This window comes from Solanum pennellii, chromosome 1 (assembly GCF_001406875.1).
Source record: "Solanum pennellii chromosome 1, SPENNV200".
NCBI lineage: Eukaryota > Viridiplantae > Streptophyta > Magnoliopsida > Solanales > Solanaceae > Solanum > Solanum pennellii.
The window spans coordinates 93,879,018-93,895,969 of NC_028637.1; the positions used below are offsets into that span (position 1 = coordinate 93,879,018).

Here is a 16,952-nt window from a genome sequence, read left to right on the forward strand (position 1 = left end):
TATTTTTGGTCGAAAATTTAGCTTCTTGAATTAAGTCACTGTTATACAGTTCAGTCATTGTTATCTTTAATTAGTTTCTCCTTTGCTGTAAGAGTCCAAAAAATGTGTTTTATACAACTAAATCATTCCCAATAACTAGCAGATAATTTTATGTTTATCAAACCATTGATAAGCCAAAATGTGCTTAGTTACACACCCTCTAAAATAATCATTAAAACTAAGTAGTAGTGTTAATTTGCCTAAAGTATAATTGGAAGTGCCAGGAGGAAACAGAGATGATATTTTTTATGATACCAAAAATAGCTTAATAATTTCGATGTAATGAAGTAAAATTGTCGAGTGAGCATTTGTGAAATTAAACCAAGTAGTCTTATATATGATTCCAATGAGACCCCTAAAATTGGAAACTCATGTAACAACTAACAATTCAAATAGTCTTCATTGCACCATCTTAATAAAAAAAGAAAGAACAATTATTAGTAAGTACTACTTCATTTATTAGCATTCAAGAGTTTCTTAATCACAAAGTTTATTTGTGTGGTAAGGTAGGTAATCAGCAATCAGTATTTGCCCAGAAATATTCAATGACTAAAATGTTAGCCACAAAGGAATACTTTTTCATCATTTACAGTTCCTAATCTGCAGTTTGATTAACTTTTGCACCAAAGGGAAGGCATACTCTTGCAGCATGGAGCACTATAGCCGGTAAATTGAAGAAGACAGTGAGTGCGCGATGGATAAAGTCAATATCTCCAAAGCTAACATCATAGAATATCTCTTGGCTATATACCACAAAGTAACCCAGGAACAATATCACCGAAGCGGTTACCTACAACAAGCAGTATTCATCATCAAATCAGTCATATTGTTCATTCATTATACAGAGGCGAGTTTAGAGCTAGAGTCAGTGAGTTTAAAATGACTTATCATATTTATGTATACATATTAAGTTCGAGGCAAAAGTAACGATTTATTAATATGTGAACTGTTTTATAGGATGAGTATGGTCGCATTGTATGCATACAACTGCTTACCTTTAGGATGGCTAGGACTATGTAGCTGTCACGGATAAGACTGCCAATCACAAGCAAGACTGCTAACGTTACAAGACAACAATAAAGCAGGCCACCGTGGTAGATGTGGCTCCTTTCCCTTGTTATTGTGACTTCAAACATGAAATATGCGATGCCAACTGTTGTACCTGCAAAAAAGCTGGCAACATAGCTGGAGAGCAAGCATGGAATGCTTTCTGAAGTTAGATATTGTTCAAAACAAGGAACAGAGAACAACAAGGGCTATCAACTACACATACTGTAGGAGCAAAGTAACTGCTATTGAATTCATTAAGATGCAATATAATGTAGGAATAACAGAGCAAGCAAATGTCTTTGTTATTTTAGAACAAACTCCAGGAATCAGGGGTAAATTATCTATGTGAACTCTTCGCAATTCGGTGCAGATGCAGAACTCTATCACATCTGGTCATCATATTGCTCAACTTCTCCCATTCATAAGCCAAACATAGTTCAAAATTTGAAACTCTATGTGCTATAACATATACTAATAGTCAGAAATGCAGAGACATTAAAACTGTTCAGGTTTCCAAAGAAGCTCATAATTGTTAGATACATTTTTCTAACTATAATTCAAGTCAAGTCCCCTAAATCCATGAAGGATACAAGTAATTTCAGGGTATACGAATATCAATTATAATTTACAAGCCATCAATTTAGAAGTCCAAAACAATAGTTTATAGCTTAACAACAGACCAACATTCTAGCACCCGATGCTAGACATACTGCTCAATATATTTCATTCATAAGCTAAGCATAATGAGAATTCTGAACTGTGTAAAAGCCTAGGTGATCGATCATGCCATTAATGCACAAATTAATTTTCAGATATTCCAGGATGTCCAAAACATACATGAACTGGCCACATTTAGCTAACTGCGTGCAAGAATGATACAAAATGTCAAATTCCTCCATTCATGTGCCCGTTTACTCACAAGTCCTTACTACAGAATTTTCAGAGAGAGAGTATTCATTCTAACTGAAGATGAAAAACAATAGTTTCTACAAGGATAAAGTGATCACAAGTATAAATACTAATCAGCAAAAAGCCTTTCTCTGTACACAATTGAAGACTACAAAATTCAGTTCCTGATAATCTTATATGAGAAGAAAGCAGTAAAACCAACCATATAAAACATCAACAGCAGATATCTGAACAATGTTTAGCATCTTTTGAGCCTTACTTTTGATGCATTTCAAAGAGATATTTTGTAAGAAGGCCAACAGAAGCCCCGAAGGAAAAGGCATAAATCATCAATAGTGAGCGCCTTAGCTTCTGCATAGACAGAAGATTTACAAAATAAGAAGTGACTTGAAGAACAGTTCAGCAACTTGGAAGAAAATCTACGAGTCATTGATCACGTACCAGTCTCCATGGTGGTGTAAAGTAAAGCCAGAGTAAACTTACTACGGAACAGAGGACTGTGAACAGCCCTCCCACTTCCCAGAACAAGTGCAAGTAGGATCCAACAGTAGAGCAAAACATGACATTGTAGAAAGTAAGATACACCTATATCATCGGTAAAAACTAATCAATCACAGGAAAAGGGCCCTTCATATTGTTGGAATTAGAAGCTGAAATCTGAAATTGCACTAAACAAACAAATCCGTCCCACTCAAAATTGTTATGCTACTTTCATTCAAACAACTTCTAAGACTGAATCGGGAGCCAGGCCTCAATAACAAACTCGATACAAAATGTTACTCCAGTTGTTATATCAGATTATCACTAACGTCATAAGCAAGTGCAGAGGAACAGCAAAAATTACGTCAAATACATTAAAATCTTCTGAGAATCGGAATTCATCAATCCTGAAGATTTTAAGAAAAGCAAGTAGAATGTTGCCTTATTTCTTACTGTTAAAAAACGAATGGACTATGATTATCCGCAATATACCGAGAACCGAAATTCATTAATAGTAAAGATACAAAAAAATTAAGGATTTAGCATCATCTTCTGATCAGCTATTAGTAACATGACAAAAATCTCGATTTCTCTAAATCAATATTTTGATCAGAACAGTAATTCTTAGGTATAGGATGAATGTACCGCATTCAAGACATCGAGAGTTTCCAGCTTAACTATTCCAGATTTCATCAGGTCTTCTCTTCCCCAGTTCCTGTTGAAGTACCATTTCACAGCATTCATCGCATGGAGTTTCAGCTCTGAGAACTTCATATTTCTTCTCTACTTTTTTCAGAGAGAAAATGTAAATGGAAAAGTGATGAGGAAGTATGAGAAACGTGAGCTGTTTTTATAGTTTCGCAGAGAAGAGTTCATTACCAACGACTGCCCTTGCCATTACTCTATTTCAGATATTTACGGTTTTACCTTTCAGTAATGGGCTGAATTTCAGGAGTAAGCTGGGGTAATTTCGTCAAGGAAGTAAAAGAATCTCCTAACTCAGATCATTGGCGGGAAGCTTTTCCTTTTTTCTCTTTTTTTTTTAAAAGTTACTGCTGTGGAACAATTGTATTTCTTATAAACAAAAAAGTCTAAAACTTGTCAGTTTTTGATGAATTATGTCGAAACAATGTTTTTTCTCTTTATTTATCAGCAACAATAATATATATGTAAGTCCAAATTTTGACTGTTAATCCTTTTTGACTCGAATATACCCATAATGAATTCCAGCTCATGGTAGTCGACATGCATTTTAGTTGTGTTTGACGATGGAGAAAATATTTTCATAGAAAATGAAATAGATAACAAATTGTTCGTGTGTGCTAAAAAGGTGCAAATAAATACATTTTTCCTATCAAAACAATTGAAATGTCTTAAAAGGTAGTATTTGGTTAACGAAGAGTGCTTATACATTGGGGATGAATGGTGACCAACAGAAAGCAAAATAAACCAACTGAAAAAAAATTGAAAAGTGGTTTTGAAAACTGATATCAAGAGAAAAGCTAACCGATTTGTAGCTAAAATTATGTGAAAAAATTAGGAACTCTGGAATATACAATTACTATTTGCCAAGGAATATAATATTCAAAGCACTTAGCTTCAGACTAACGAATATCAAATTGAATCAGTAAAATGTAGTGACAAAGGAATACTTTTCATCATTTACAGTTCCTCATCTGCATTCTACTCTATTTATTCTGCAGTTCCAAGTGTATCAGCATTAATTCTGTCGGTGTTGCTCAATATTTGCACCCACGCATAGTCTTGCAGCATGGACCACTATACCCGGTAAATGGAAGAAGATGGTGAGTGTGCGATTGACAAAGTTGATTTCTCTAAAGTTAGCATCATACAGTATCTCTTGGCTATATACCACAACATACCCCAAGAACAATGCAAGCACAACGCATACCTATCACACAATGACACAAGCAGTACCCATCATCAGGTCAGTCATATTATATCGTTCATTAGACAGAAGTAATGACTTATTACCATGGGAGCTGAGTTATAGGATGTGCGTGAGCACATTGTACGCATTCAACTGCTTACCTTTAACATCCAATGAGCTACGTGTATGTTAATGACTTCGAAAGTTCTAACAACATAGGTGGCAAGCATTAGACTAAAAGGATAAGTCAGGCAGTTGATATAGATTTCTCTCCTTTCCCTCGATAACAAGGATTCAATCCAGAAAGTTCCAATGGCAAGTGTTGGACCTGCATAAAGGCTGACAACAAGGCTGGAGAAGAAGCAAGGAATGCTTTCTGAAGTTAGATATTTTTCAACTTATCAAATTATTCTTCAAATAAGGAACATAGAACAATGAGAGATAATCAACTACACATAAAAAGGAGCAAAGTAATTGCTTGAATTCATTAAGATGCAATATAATGTAGAAACTGAAAGTGCAAGCAAATGTCTTTGTCATATTAGAAATGACTTCAAGAATTCAGTGTAAAAATATTTAAGTGCACCTTTATAATTTCGTCATGTTTCTTGGTTTCACTCATTTATGCACCCTACTCGGTGCAAATGAAGACCTCCTTTACAATTTGGTCATCATATTGCTAAATTTCTGTGTGCCATAGCCCATAAGATATACTGGTAGCCAAGAATGCACCTACTGGTGAGATACAATTTTCTAACTTTAACTCCAGTAACATCCCCTAAATCCATGAAAGATACAAGTAATTACAGGGTATAGGAATCTGAAGTACAAGTCGTCAGTTTACAAGTCCAAAAACAATAGCTGATAACATAACGATAGACCAACATTCTAACACCCAATACTTAGTTTCTACAAGGGTACTAACTTCTCCAGTTAGGATTTCGAGTAGATCTAATGATTATTAAGGATAAAGTAATCACAAGTATAAATACCAATCAGCAAAAAGCCTTTCTCGGCACACAATTGAAGACTACAAAAATCAGGATCGTGATAATATGATATGATAAGAAAGCAGTAAAAGCAATCATATAAAACTTCAACCGAAGATAAATCTGAACAATGTTTCCCATCTTTTGAGTCTTACATTTGATTCATTCCGAAGAGATATTCGATATAAAGGCCAAAAGAAGCACCCATGTTACAGGCTGCAAACATCAAGAGTGAGACCCTCGTCCTCTGCATAATAGACCGAGGATTTACGACATAAGAAGCGACTTTAATAATAAATCAACAACTTGGAAGAAAATCTACAAGACAAAGATCACTTACCACTCTCAATGGTGATATAAAGTACAGACAGGGTAAACTTGCTACAGAAGAAAGGACTGTGAATCGCCCTCCCGCTTCCCAGATCAATTGCAAGAAAGATCCAAAAGAAAAGCTCCACAAGGCACATAAGAGAGTAAGATACACCTATATTTCAGCAAACTAATCAATCACAGGGAAAGAGGGGAATCCAATACTTGAAGCAGATGTGAAAATGCATCTTTTCCAGCTACCTAGGTTTTGCAAAGAAAGAAAAGATCAAACACAAGATGCTGAAACCTGAAATTGCATGAAACAAGTAAATTCCTCCATCCAAAATTATATGAAACGAATACATTTTGGGAAGCTTGAATGCACTTGCCACCATTAAACTTCATTTAAACTATTCAAAAACAACATTCAAGACTGAATCGGGAGCATGGTTTCAATACCAAACTCGACTCGAAATGCTTAAGAAAAGTTGCATGTTACTCCAATCGTTTAGTCAGATTATTATTAACAGCATAAACAAGTACAAAAGAAGAGAAAAAAACTATGGTAATCATTGAAAAATATTCAGAAAAATCGAAAAACATCATGAATCTTGAAGAATTAAGTAAAGCAAGTACAAAAGAAGAGAAAAATTACGGTAATACATATAAAATATTCAGAAAAATCAAAATTCATCATAAATTCTGATGAATTAAGTAACACTAAAACAAATCGATTCCAAGTAGATCTCCTGGTACAGCTATCAATGATGAGATTACGTACAGTTACAGTATTTTAATTAACATCGATTCCTCAATCTCTCGATCACAACATTTTTCATAATCAACATTTTAATCAAGTAGAACAATAATACTTACACTTGTGATCAAATACAAAGAAAAAATGAAACCGTAAGAAAGACTGTACCGTCCTCAAGCTTGCGCAAGCGTGCTCGGGAATTTCATCATTATTCATCAGGTCTTCTATTGTCCAATTCCTTACGAAGTAAGCTCTCACAGCCTTCCTTGCCTGGAGTTTCATATTTGTGAACTTCATGTTTTTTGCTTCAGAGAGAAAATTGAATCGGAAATTTGATGAAGATGAATGAGGAACGTGAGCTGTGTTTGTTATACACAGAAGAGTTCACTGCCCCTCGCATTTCCTCTGTTTAGGGATATTTACGGCTCTACCTTTCGGTTATTGGCAGACTTCAGGGGACATTGCAGGGGTACTTTCGTCAAAGCATAAAAGGAGAACAATCTCCAGGCTCAGGTTGATGGCGGGAATAAATTTATTTTTGACTAAATTAATCATATATTATTATAAGTGGGAAGCTCTATAGTGAAAAGTTGAATTACCATTTTGCCGTTTTACTAAATTAAGATTTAATTTATTATTTAATTAAATATAAATATTTTAATTACACAATGATATATTTAGAAAAACAATGATAAGATTCCTAAAGTCTTTCTATTACTCCTATTTATTCATGCATCACTTAATTACTGAAGTTGAAAGGTTTTTTCAGTTTTAAATTTTGATGGCACTACTTAACTTACATTAATTACAATGAATATTGTAAATGAAAGATCACTTTTTTGAACTTTCATATGTTACTTCACTCTTTTTAATTAACTTACATTAATTACAATGAATATTGTAAATGAAAAGATCACTTTTTTGAACTTTCATATGTTACTTCACTCTTTTTAATTAACTTGAATTATTTTCATCTTCCACATATTATTGAAATGTATAGATATTTAAGACATAGAGAAAGAAAATAACAACACAAATCAAGAACACTCAAAAGCACAAGAATTCATATTCTAACCTTTTTTTCAAAAATTTTCTTGGTCTTCTCTATTGCATGAAACTATATGATGGCACAGTATGGTTCTAATACATTTGAAAATGCTATGTTAACATTTAGATGAACGTACAATAAATCTATTGAAAGAGTAAGTCACGATTTAGATTACAATTTTTTCCTTGTTCTTCCCGTTTTAGTTTTGTTAATTATGATTCTTCCTTCTATATTAAATGATTTTTTGTTATATTTAGATGATATGTTGATATATTAATAGGAAAAAAAAAGTAAGGTGGACTACAATTTTGAGATATGTTGTTCATAAAAAAAATTATATTTCTTTAATTAATAGTCACTGTATAAAATTAATTTCATTGTATATGTTCTTTTTGGCTATATATAATACAATCCAAATGCATCAATTTTCTTTCTGATATGGTGCCTTCTCTTCAATCTTTTGGTGTTATATTACATTGTTTGATAAGTTCTCATTGTATTTGTCTATTTTTTTCCCTATGGAGGTTGTTTTTGGTTGAAGGGTAAAAAAAGATTTAAATAATAAAGTATAAAATTAGATTATCATTTTATTCTGTGTTAAATTAAAATATTATAAAATATTTATTTATAAATAGTAATCATTCTACATGCCACACTAAATATTAAAATTTTTGGTTATTATGAGATCATTGAGTTAAATCAATATATAAAGACCATAATCAATGCCCAGTTGCCCACTAAAGATTTGCATTGTTATATGATTAAAGTCTTCAAAAGAATGTGTATGTTGTCGCATGTTTTTTTCTTTGTTTATTTTGTATGTGTTTTCTCTCTATAAACTTCTTTAATTTGATTTTCCATAAATTTCTGATTATTTTAATTGTATTTTTATTTAGGCTAAAGTTAATCTTTTGTGACTATATATAATGCAAATTGGCTATTAGTATCTAAAGTTCTATATTTACAGTTGTTGATAAATTTTATACATTAAAATAAGATTCCTCGTTTGATGTTATTGTGATTAAAATTCTTTAATTTGATTTTCCATAAATTTTTGATTGTTTTAATTGTATTTTTATTTAGGCTAAAGTTAATCTTTTGTTACTATCTAAAGTTCTAAATTTACAGTTTGTTGATAAATTTTATACATTAAAATAAGATTCTTCATCTGATGTTTTTGTCACAATTTTATAGTTTTATTTGTAATTGTTGGATTTTGTTATTCGTTACATGCATGTACACGTAGAATTCTAATTGTTATAATGAAATATAAAAAAAAAATTAACATAGGATACACGTGCAACGCACGTGTGCTGAAACTAGTTACATTAAAATGCCCCGAATCCAAAATATTTCCCTAAATTAATTTAGATTGTTTATTTTTTTTATTTTTAAGAGATCAATATTAGTTTTAATATTATTTTCTCGTTGTATATTTTTTTTTGTCAAATTGTACGTGTAATTTTGAATGAGCAATTTTGTAAATAAATGAACAAAGGAAATCTCAGTGTTACCACAGTAATATATTCCCTTGGGTGGTGTTGGAATCGAGAGCGTGAGAACAACTTTGCTTGAACCCATAGTTTTTGGTGAAGTTTGTTGAGAAAATATTTTGTGCCCTTTATTTATCAGCAATTATAATATATGTAAGTTCAAATTCTATCATCATGCTTTTCGACTTGTGAATATATCCATGATGAATTCCATTGTAAATAAAGTCGACATGTATTTTGGTTGTGTTTGACAATGGAGAAAATATTTTCAAAAAAGTTCCAAATAAATATTTTTTTCCTATTGAAATATCTTAAAAGAAGTAGTATTTGGTAAACAAAAATGCTTATCACCAACAGAAAGCAAAATAGACCAACTGAAAGGGGTTTTCAAAAATTGATATCAAGAGAAAAGCTCGTAGCTAAAATTTTGTGAAAAAAATGGGAACGCTAGAATATACAATTACTATTTGCCAAGGAATATAATATTCAAAGCACTTGGCTTCACACTAACGAATTTCAAATTCCCCATCTGCCTTCTATATATTTCTACAGTTCCAAGTGCATCAGCATTACTTCTGTGATTCTATCTGTGTTGCTCAATTATGCACTGAATTAGGCATAGTCTTGCAGCATGGACCACTATACCCGGTAAACGGAAGACGATGGTGAGTGTGCGATTGACAAAGTTAATTTCTCCAAAGTGAGCATCATACAATATCTCTTGGGTATATACCACAATGTACCCCAAGAACAAAGCAAGCACAATGCATACCTATCACAGAAGCATTACTCATTATCAAGTCAGTCATATTATTCATTCATTAGACACAAGTAGTGATTTATATATAGGATGTGTGTGAGCAGATGGTATGCATACAACTTCTTACCTTATACATAAAATGAGCTGCCCGGCTGCCAATGTAGTCTGCATTACTAACAACAAAGGTGGAGAAACATAGAGCCCAACAATAATACACGCAGCCCAAGTAGATATCACTCCTTTCCCTCGTAAACATCGATCCAAACCACAGAAATCCAATGGCAAATGTTGGAGGTGCCAAAAGGGTGTAAACAAGGCTGTAGAGCAAGCAAGGAATGCTTTCTGAAGTTGGATATCTTTCAAATTATCAAAATATTCAGAACAGAAAGAGATAATCAACTACACACACACAAGGAGCAAAGTAACTGCTATTGAATTCATTAACTAAAAGAGCAAGCAAATGTCTTTGTCAGTGGAAAGACATTATTTAAGTTCACTCTTCCAATTCATCTACTCCAATGCCATTGTTCTCAAAAGTCCAGAGTAGGCAGTCATTCTAATTAAAGATGAAAGCAGTAAAAGCAACCATACAGAAAATGAACAACAGAAATCTGCACAACGTTTCCAGTCTTACCCATGATCTATATCGACGAAATATTTGATAAAAATGCCAATAGAAGCACCGATGGAAAAGGCAGCAATCATCAAGAGTAAGACCCTCGTCCTCTGCATAGAAAGAAGATTTACGACAGAAGAAGCGACCTCAATATTAAATCAACAACTTGGAAGAAAATTTACAAGTCACAGTTCACGTACCACTCTCAATGGTGATATAAAGTAAAGACAGAGTAAACTTGCTACAGAACAAAGGACTGTGAACTGCCCTCCCGCTCCCCGGGTCCAGTGCAAGAAAGATCCAAAAGTAAAGCTCCACATGGCAAAGAAGAGAGTAAGATATACCTACATTTCAGCAAACTAATCAATTACAGGAAAAAAGGAGAATCCAATACTTGGAAGCAGAAGTAAAAATGCATCTTATCCAACTAACTAGGCTTTGTAAAGAAAGAAAGATCAAACACAAGATGCTGAAACCAGAAATTGCATGAAACAAATTAATCCCTCCGTCCAAAATTATATGAAACGAATTCATTCTGGGAAGCTTGAATGCAATTTCATCCAAACTATTCAAAAACAACTTTCAAGACTGAATAGGGAGCAAGGTTTCAATACCAAACTTTACTCAAAATGCTAAAGAAAAGTTACATGTTATGCCAATCGTTTTGTTTGATTATCACTAACAGCATAAGTAAGTACAGAAGACAGAAAAATTACGGTAATACATGTAAAATATGCAGAATAATCGAAATTCATCATGATTCCTGAAAGAATTAAGTAAAGCAAGTACAAAATATGAGAAAAAACTACGGTAATACACGTAAAGTATTCAGAAAAATCAAAATTCATCATGAATCGACTCCAAGTAGTTCTCCAAATACAGCTATCAGTAACGAGATTACAATATAGAAAAATCTCGATTCCTCCATCTCTCGATTACAATACTTTTCATAACCAACATCTTAATCAAGTAAGAATAAATGAAACCGTAAGAATGAATGTACCTTCTTCAAGCTTTTGTAAGCGTGCTGGGGAATTTCTCCATTATTCATCAGGTCTTCTATTGACCAACTCCTTACGAAGTAAGCTCTCACAGCATTTTTGGCCACAACTTTCATATCTGAGAATTTCATGTTTTTTGCTTCAGAGGGAAAACGAATCGGAAATTTGATGAAGAAGAACGAAGAACGTGAGTTGTGTTTATACACACAAGAGTTTGTTACCAAATACTGCCCCTCCCCGTTACTCTCTGTTTGGGAATATTTACAGCTCTACCTTTCAGTTATTGGCTGAGTTTTACATCTTTTTAATTTTTTTTATAAAAATGTTTTTATCGCATAATTTTATAGTTGATGAAATATTCAAGGCTCTGTTTATGTTGTGGTGTGTTTCTATGCTTTTGTTGAGTGTTTTTTGGTATGGATTATAAACTTCGCAGAGAATCGATGGTTTAGATTTTACCTATTTTAAATGTTTCCTCTCGGATGACGGTATCTTCTCTTCCACAATTCCTATTGAAGTACGATTTCACAGCATTCATCTACGAGTTTCAGTTCTGAGTACTTTATCTTTCTTCTCTATTTATTTCAGAGAGAAAATGGGAATGGGAAAATTGTACTTTTTTATATAAAAAAAGGTCTTTAACTACTCCTCAGAAATCACAAACAACGAAAACACCACATGTTAATCATAATTCATATCAGTGGCGATGAAGATTTCTTCTACTCTATTGGTTTCATGGGTTACGCCCTTGGGTGCAGTTAGAATCGAGAGCATGAGAAGATCTTTGCTTGAAGCGCTACTTTTCGGTGAAATATGTTGAAAAAATGTTTTTTCTCTTTCTTTATTTATCAGCAATAATAATATATGTAAGTTCGAATTCTATCATCATGCTTTTCGACTTATGAATATTCCCATAATGAACTCCAGTTCATTGTAAAGAAAGCCGACATGTATTTTTGTTGTGTTTGACAATGGAGAAAATATTTTCCAAAAAAATGAAATATATAATAAATCTTTCGTGTATAGCTAAAATTTTGTGAAAAAATAGGGAACGCTAGAGTACACAATTACTATTTGGCCAAGGAATATATTCAAAGCACTTGGCTTCAGACTAACTAATTTCAAATTCGCCACAAAGGAATTCATCATTTACAGTTCTCTCCATCTGCATTCTACTCTCTATTTATTCTACAGTTCCAAGTGTATCAGCATTCATTCCGTGATTCTGTCTGTGTTGCTCAATTTATGCAGTCAGGCATAGTCTTGCAGCATGGACCACTATACCCGGTAAACGGAAGAAGACGGTGAGTGTGCGATTGACAAAGTTAATTTCTCCAAAGCGAGCATCATACAATATCTCTTGGCTATATACCACAACGTATCCCATGAACAATGCAAACACAATGCATACCTATCACACAAGCAGTACTCATAATTAAGTCAGCCATATTATTCATTCATTAGACAGAAGTAATGATTTATAGGATGTGTGTGAGCACATTGTATGCATACAACTGCTTACCTTTAACATCCAATGAGCTGTCTGACTGTCAATGTATTCTGATTTAGTAGCAACAAAGGTGGAGAACATTACAGCCCAAGAATAGAACATGCAGGCCAGGTAGATTTCACTCCTATCCCTCGCTAACAAGGATTCAGACCAGATAAATCCAATGCCAAGTGTTGGAGGTGCCAAAAGGCAGACAACAAGGCTGTAGAGCAAAAGCAAGGAATGTTTACCAGAAGTTTGATATTGTTCAAATTATCAAAATATTCTTCACATAAGGAACACAGAACAACAAGAGATAATCAACTACACATACAGAAGTAGCCAGAGATAATCAACTACACATACAGAAGGAGCAAAAGTAACAGCTATTAAGATGCAATATAATGTAGAAACTGAAAGAGCAAGCAAATGTCTCTGTCATATACGAAATGACTTCAGGAAATCACTGGCACTCTTCATAATTTCGTCATGTATCTTAGTTTCACTCATATATGAGCACTCTTCAGAAATCAGAACTCCTTCACAATCTGGTCATCACATTGCTGAATTTCTGTGTGCTATAACATATACTGCTAGCTAAGAATGCACATAATGGTGAGATAGAATTTTCTAACTGTAACATCCCCTAAATCGATGAGAGATACAAGTAATTACAGGGTATTGGAATCTGAAGTACAAGTCATCAGTTTACAAGTCCAAAAACAATAGCTTACAACCTAACAAAAGACAAACATCCCAACACCAATGCTCATATTGCTCAATATTTCCCATTCATATGCTAAGCATAATACCAATTCTGAACTGTAAAGAACTAGGTGACCAATCATGCCATTAATGCACAAATTTCAGACATTCCAGGTTCTCCAAAACCTATGTGATCCTAGTAGCCATTTTTAGCTAACTGTGTGCAAGAATGATAAAAAATGTCAAATTCATCCACTCCAATGCCATTGTTCTCACAAGTCCTTATGAAAGAATTTTCACAGAGTAGGTAGTCATTCTAATAAAAGATGAAAAGTAATAGTTTCTACAAGGATACTAATTTTTCCCGTTAGGATTTCGAGTAGATCCAATAAAGTAATAACAAGTATAGATACCAATCAGCATCAAGCCTTTCTCTGTACACAATTGAAGACTACAAAAATCAGGTTTCTGATAATACGATATGACAAGAAAGCAGTAAAAGCAACCATATAAAACTTCACAACAGAAATATCTTTCATCTTTCTAGTCTTACACTTGATCTATTTCAAAGAAATATTTGGTAAAAATGCCAATAGAAGCACCAATGGAAAAGGCAGCAATCATCAAGAGTAAGACCCTCGTCCTCTGCATAGACAGAAGATTTACGACATAAGAAGCAACCTCAATAATAAATCAACTTGGAAGAAAATTTACAAGTCACGGTTCAGGTACCACTCTCAATGGTGATATCAAGTAAAGACAGAGTAAACTTGCTACAGCACAAAGGACTGTGAACCGCCCTCCCGCTTCCCATATCCAGTGAGAGAAGGATCCAGAAGTAAAGCGCCACATGGCAAAGGAGAGAGTAAGATATACCTATATGTCAGCAAACTAATCAGTTACAGGAAAAAAGGGGAATCCAATACTTGGAAGCAGAAGTGAAAATTCATCTTCTCCAGCTAACTAGGTTTTGCAAAGAAAGAAAAGATCAAACACAACATGCTGAAACGAGAAATTGCATGAAACAAATTAATCCCTCCGTCCAAAATTATACGAAACGAATTCATTTTGGGAGGCTCAAATGCAATTTCATCCAAACTATTCAAAAACAACTTTGAAGACTGAATAGAGAGCAAGGTTTCAATACCAAACTTTACTCAAAATGCTAATTATGCCAATCGTTTTGTGTGATTATCACTAAAAATAAGGCAATACATGTAAAATATTCAGAAAAATCAAAATTCATTATGAATCGATTCCAAGTAGTTCTCCAAATACAGCTATCAGTAACGAGATTACAATATAAAAAAATTTCGATTCCTCCATCTCTCAATTACAATACTTTTCATAACCAACATTTTAATCAAGTAAGAATAAATGAAACCATAAGAATGAATGTACCGTCTTCAAGCTTGCGTAAGCGTGCTGGGTCATTTCTCCATTATTCATCAGGTCTTCTACTGTCCAATTCCTTACGAAGTAAGCTCTCACAGCATTCATGGCCTGGAGTTTCATATCTGAGAACTTCATGTTTTTTGCTTCGGAGGGAAAACGGAATCGGAAATTCGATGAAGAAGAATGAAGAACGTGATTTCTGTTTATAGTTCGTTATACACATAAGAATGGCCTGGGAATATTGCAGGGGTAATTCCGTCACAGAAGAAAAAGAGAAGAATCTCCTGCCTCAGTCATTGGCGGGAACAGGGTGTCACGACCCAATTTCTCGAGCCATGAAGGCACCTACTATAACCCATCAGTAGGTAAGCCAAACCACAACCCAGAACCACACATAATGGGTGTGAGGGTAGAAACTAAACAAGACTAAGAAAAATTACTATAACAACATAAGCAAAACAAAACATAAATGCAATAAAGGATCCCTCCCAGAACCTGGAAGTCACTAATACAGAGCTACCAACAAAACGAGTACAAGTCCCAACAGTGGACCACCGAAACTAGACTGTCTCGAAAAGTAAAAGACAAGTCTTTATATAAACAGATGGAGACTGAAATAGTACAAAACCCTGTGTGCTCACCCCTGTCTCCAGACCAGAAATTCTCCAAACTCGATCAACGCTGACTACTGGTGCTCGGACCTGCATCACGAAAATAGATGCAGAGTGTAGCATGAGTACCAAATAACAGGTACCCAGTAGGCATCATAGGCCGACTGAACTAGAAAAGTAAAGCACTATGAAAAGACGAAATCACAAAACTAGAGGTCAAGAACGGAAGGCTAAGTAACACAATAATGCACACGAGTGTATAAAGATCTAACTAAATTAATATAAATAAGCTAACTACACCTAACTGGACCCACCATAAGCCCAGAAGGTACACTCGTGCACAAGTTTAAATAAAAACCCGAACGGACCCCCATAAGTCCGACGCGTACACAAAATAACTATAACTTAAGGAGAATAGAACTCGAGGCCAAAGAACACCGAACCAAAAAGTAGAATCTGACGGTACGGAGGTCGGGCCTTGAACCGGACACTCACCAGAATTACACAAGTAGCCAATTGCAAAATATAAGTAACTGAGGCCGGACCTCTAACCGGATGCTCTACATACTTGAGGCCGGACCTCTAACCGGATGCTCTACATAAGTATGTGGATGGTCGAGGCCGGACCTTAAATCCGGATACCCGACAAAGATGTCGATATAGCATGCTGAAAGAGTCTTTATCTATCCATAATCATATAAACCCATGGAACACCATCCAGACTTAGCTAATCAATGTAAGACCTTACAGTCGAATAGAAACTCAACTTTGAATCACGGAGCGGAATTCATTGTCACTGACGTAACTCGAGAAGCCGTAACATCTAAGAAATAAGAGTAACTATCGCTAGAGCAAGCTCATCGTCTAGCTAAATACCAAACTATCAGACTCAAGTCTGCTACATCAGTCTACAAGGATTTAAGCCGGCCGAGCGACGTCGGGGCTAAACTAAGTCCTACCGACTTTGAATCATGCATTTCTAAGGAAAACCCTAGTCAAACCTAAACTAAGGCTCAACATACTTCTGACAACCAGTATTCAAACATACAAGTAATTCATATAGCAAAGAAGGTCAATATAAACATGCTCACAGTTACCCGATAATTCTCAGAACAAGGCCGAAAATATAATTTTTAACACCTATGCATGATCCAATAACTACCCAACCCAAATTCCAACTAATCAACATGCATTCACATGTTCGAGTTCAGTCTAAGAAGAGAAACCATAGCCTACCTGAACGCAGATCACGCGCGCTCCAAAATTCACTCCCCGGATCTTTTACTTTCTAAAAGGCCTCGAAACGTTGATACACTATCAGAAATAGAGTCACAACGTTATTACAGTCATTTAAACACTAAAATTGCAAGAAACGGAGACGGGTCAATTTCACGGTCAAAATGGAAAAAA

General features: G+C 34.4%; 4 protein-coding genes across 4 annotated transcripts; all 4 read right to left on the reverse strand.

Annotated features, from left to right (window-relative positions):
* Window positions 1-473: 473 nt before the first annotated feature.
* On the reverse strand, window positions 474-3,277 carry LOC107025060 (bax inhibitor 1-like). The gene is made up of 5 exons (XM_027915535.1): window positions 3,124-3,277; window positions 2,440-2,583; window positions 2,258-2,349; window positions 1,035-1,224; window positions 474-829 (listed from the first exon to the last, which is right to left on the reverse strand). Exons 1-5 carry the CDS (start codon window positions 3,250-3,252, stop codon window positions 635-637), a joined length of 750 nt encoding a protein of 249 aa, XP_027771336.1. The 5' UTR covers window positions 3,253-3,277; the 3' UTR covers window positions 474-634.
* A 799-nt stretch (window positions 3,278-4,076) lies between these two features.
* Window positions 4,077-6,782, reverse strand: LOC107031541 (bax inhibitor 1-like). The gene is made up of 5 exons (XM_015232957.2): window positions 6,593-6,782; window positions 5,699-5,842; window positions 5,514-5,605; window positions 4,531-4,720; window positions 4,077-4,390 (listed from the first exon to the last, which is right to left on the reverse strand). The coding sequence occupies exons 1-5, from the start codon at window positions 6,719-6,721 to the stop codon at window positions 4,199-4,201; spliced, it is 747 nt and encodes a 248-aa protein (XP_015088443.1). The 5' UTR covers window positions 6,722-6,782; the 3' UTR covers window positions 4,077-4,198.
* Window positions 6,783-9,372: 2,590 nt separating this feature from the next.
* On the reverse strand, window positions 9,373-11,493 carry LOC107031816 (bax inhibitor 1-like). Its single transcript, XM_015233293.2, has 5 exons — window positions 11,345-11,493; window positions 10,542-10,685; window positions 10,360-10,451; window positions 9,853-10,042; window positions 9,373-9,737 (listed from the first exon to the last, which is right to left on the reverse strand). Exons 1-5 carry the CDS (start codon window positions 11,471-11,473, stop codon window positions 9,549-9,551), a joined length of 744 nt encoding a protein of 247 aa, XP_015088779.1. The 5' UTR covers window positions 11,474-11,493; the 3' UTR covers window positions 9,373-9,548.
* A 920-nt stretch (window positions 11,494-12,413) lies between these two features.
* On the reverse strand, window positions 12,414-16,945 carry LOC107012111 (bax inhibitor 1-like). Its single transcript, XM_015211852.2, has 6 exons — window positions 16,779-16,945; window positions 14,938-15,632; window positions 14,269-14,412; window positions 14,090-14,181; window positions 12,865-13,054; window positions 12,414-12,753 (listed from the first exon to the last, which is right to left on the reverse strand). Exons 2-6 carry the CDS (start codon window positions 15,064-15,066, stop codon window positions 12,586-12,588), a joined length of 723 nt encoding a protein of 240 aa, XP_015067338.1. The 5' UTR covers window positions 15,067-15,632; window positions 16,779-16,945; the 3' UTR covers window positions 12,414-12,585.
* Window positions 16,946-16,952: the final 7 nt, after the last annotated feature.

Excerpts from the sequence above, each read along its gene's own strand:
- LOC107025060 (XM_027915535.1), bottom strand. The coding sequence starts at position 3,252 with ATGAAGTTCTCAGAGCTGAAACTCCATGCGATGAATGCTGTGAAATGG. Across the intron at positions 2,584-3,123 it reads CTCTCGATGTCTTGAATGCG|GTGTATCTTACTTTCTACAA; the intron begins GTACATTCATCC and ends CCGATGATATAG. Across the intron at positions 1,225-2,257 it reads CTCTTTGAAATGCATCAAAA|CTATGTTGCCAGCTTTTTTG; the intron begins GTAAGGCTCAAA and ends CTTGCTCTCCAG.
- LOC107031816 (XM_015233293.2), bottom strand. The coding sequence starts at position 11,473 with ATGAAATTCTCAGATATGAAAGTTGTGGCCAAAAATGCTGTGAGAGCT. Across the intron at positions 10,452-10,541 it reads TTATATCACCATTGAGAGTG|AGGACGAGGGTCTTACTCTT; the intron begins GTACGTGAACTG and ends CTTTCTATGCAG. Across the intron at positions 9,738-9,852 it reads CAGCTCATTTTATGTATAAG|GTATGCATTGTGCTTGCTTT; the intron begins GTAAGAAGTTGT and ends CTTCTGTGATAG.
- LOC107012111 (XM_015211852.2), bottom strand. The coding sequence starts at position 15,066 with ATGAAGTTCTCAGATATGAAACTCCAGGCCATGAATGCTGTGAGAGCT. Across the intron at positions 13,055-14,089 it reads TTCTTTGAAATAGATCAAGT|CCTTGTTGTCTGCCTTTTGG; the intron begins GTAAGACTAGAA and ends TTTGCTCTACAG. Across the intron at positions 12,754-12,864 it reads CAGCTCATTGGATGTTAAAG|GTATGCATTGTGTTTGCATT; the intron begins GTAAGCAGTTGT and ends CTTGTGTGATAG.
- LOC107031541 (XM_015232957.2), bottom strand. The coding sequence starts at position 6,721 with ATGAAGTTCACAAATATGAAACTCCAGGCAAGGAAGGCTGTGAGAGCT. Across the intron at positions 5,843-6,592 it reads CTTGCGCAAGCTTGAGGACG|GTGTATCTTACTCTCTTATG; the intron begins GTACAGTCTTTC and ends GCTGAAATATAG. Across the intron at positions 4,721-5,513 it reads CTCTTCGGAATGAATCAAAT|CCTTGTTGTCAGCCTTTATG; the intron begins GTAAGACTCAAA and ends CTTCTTCTCCAG.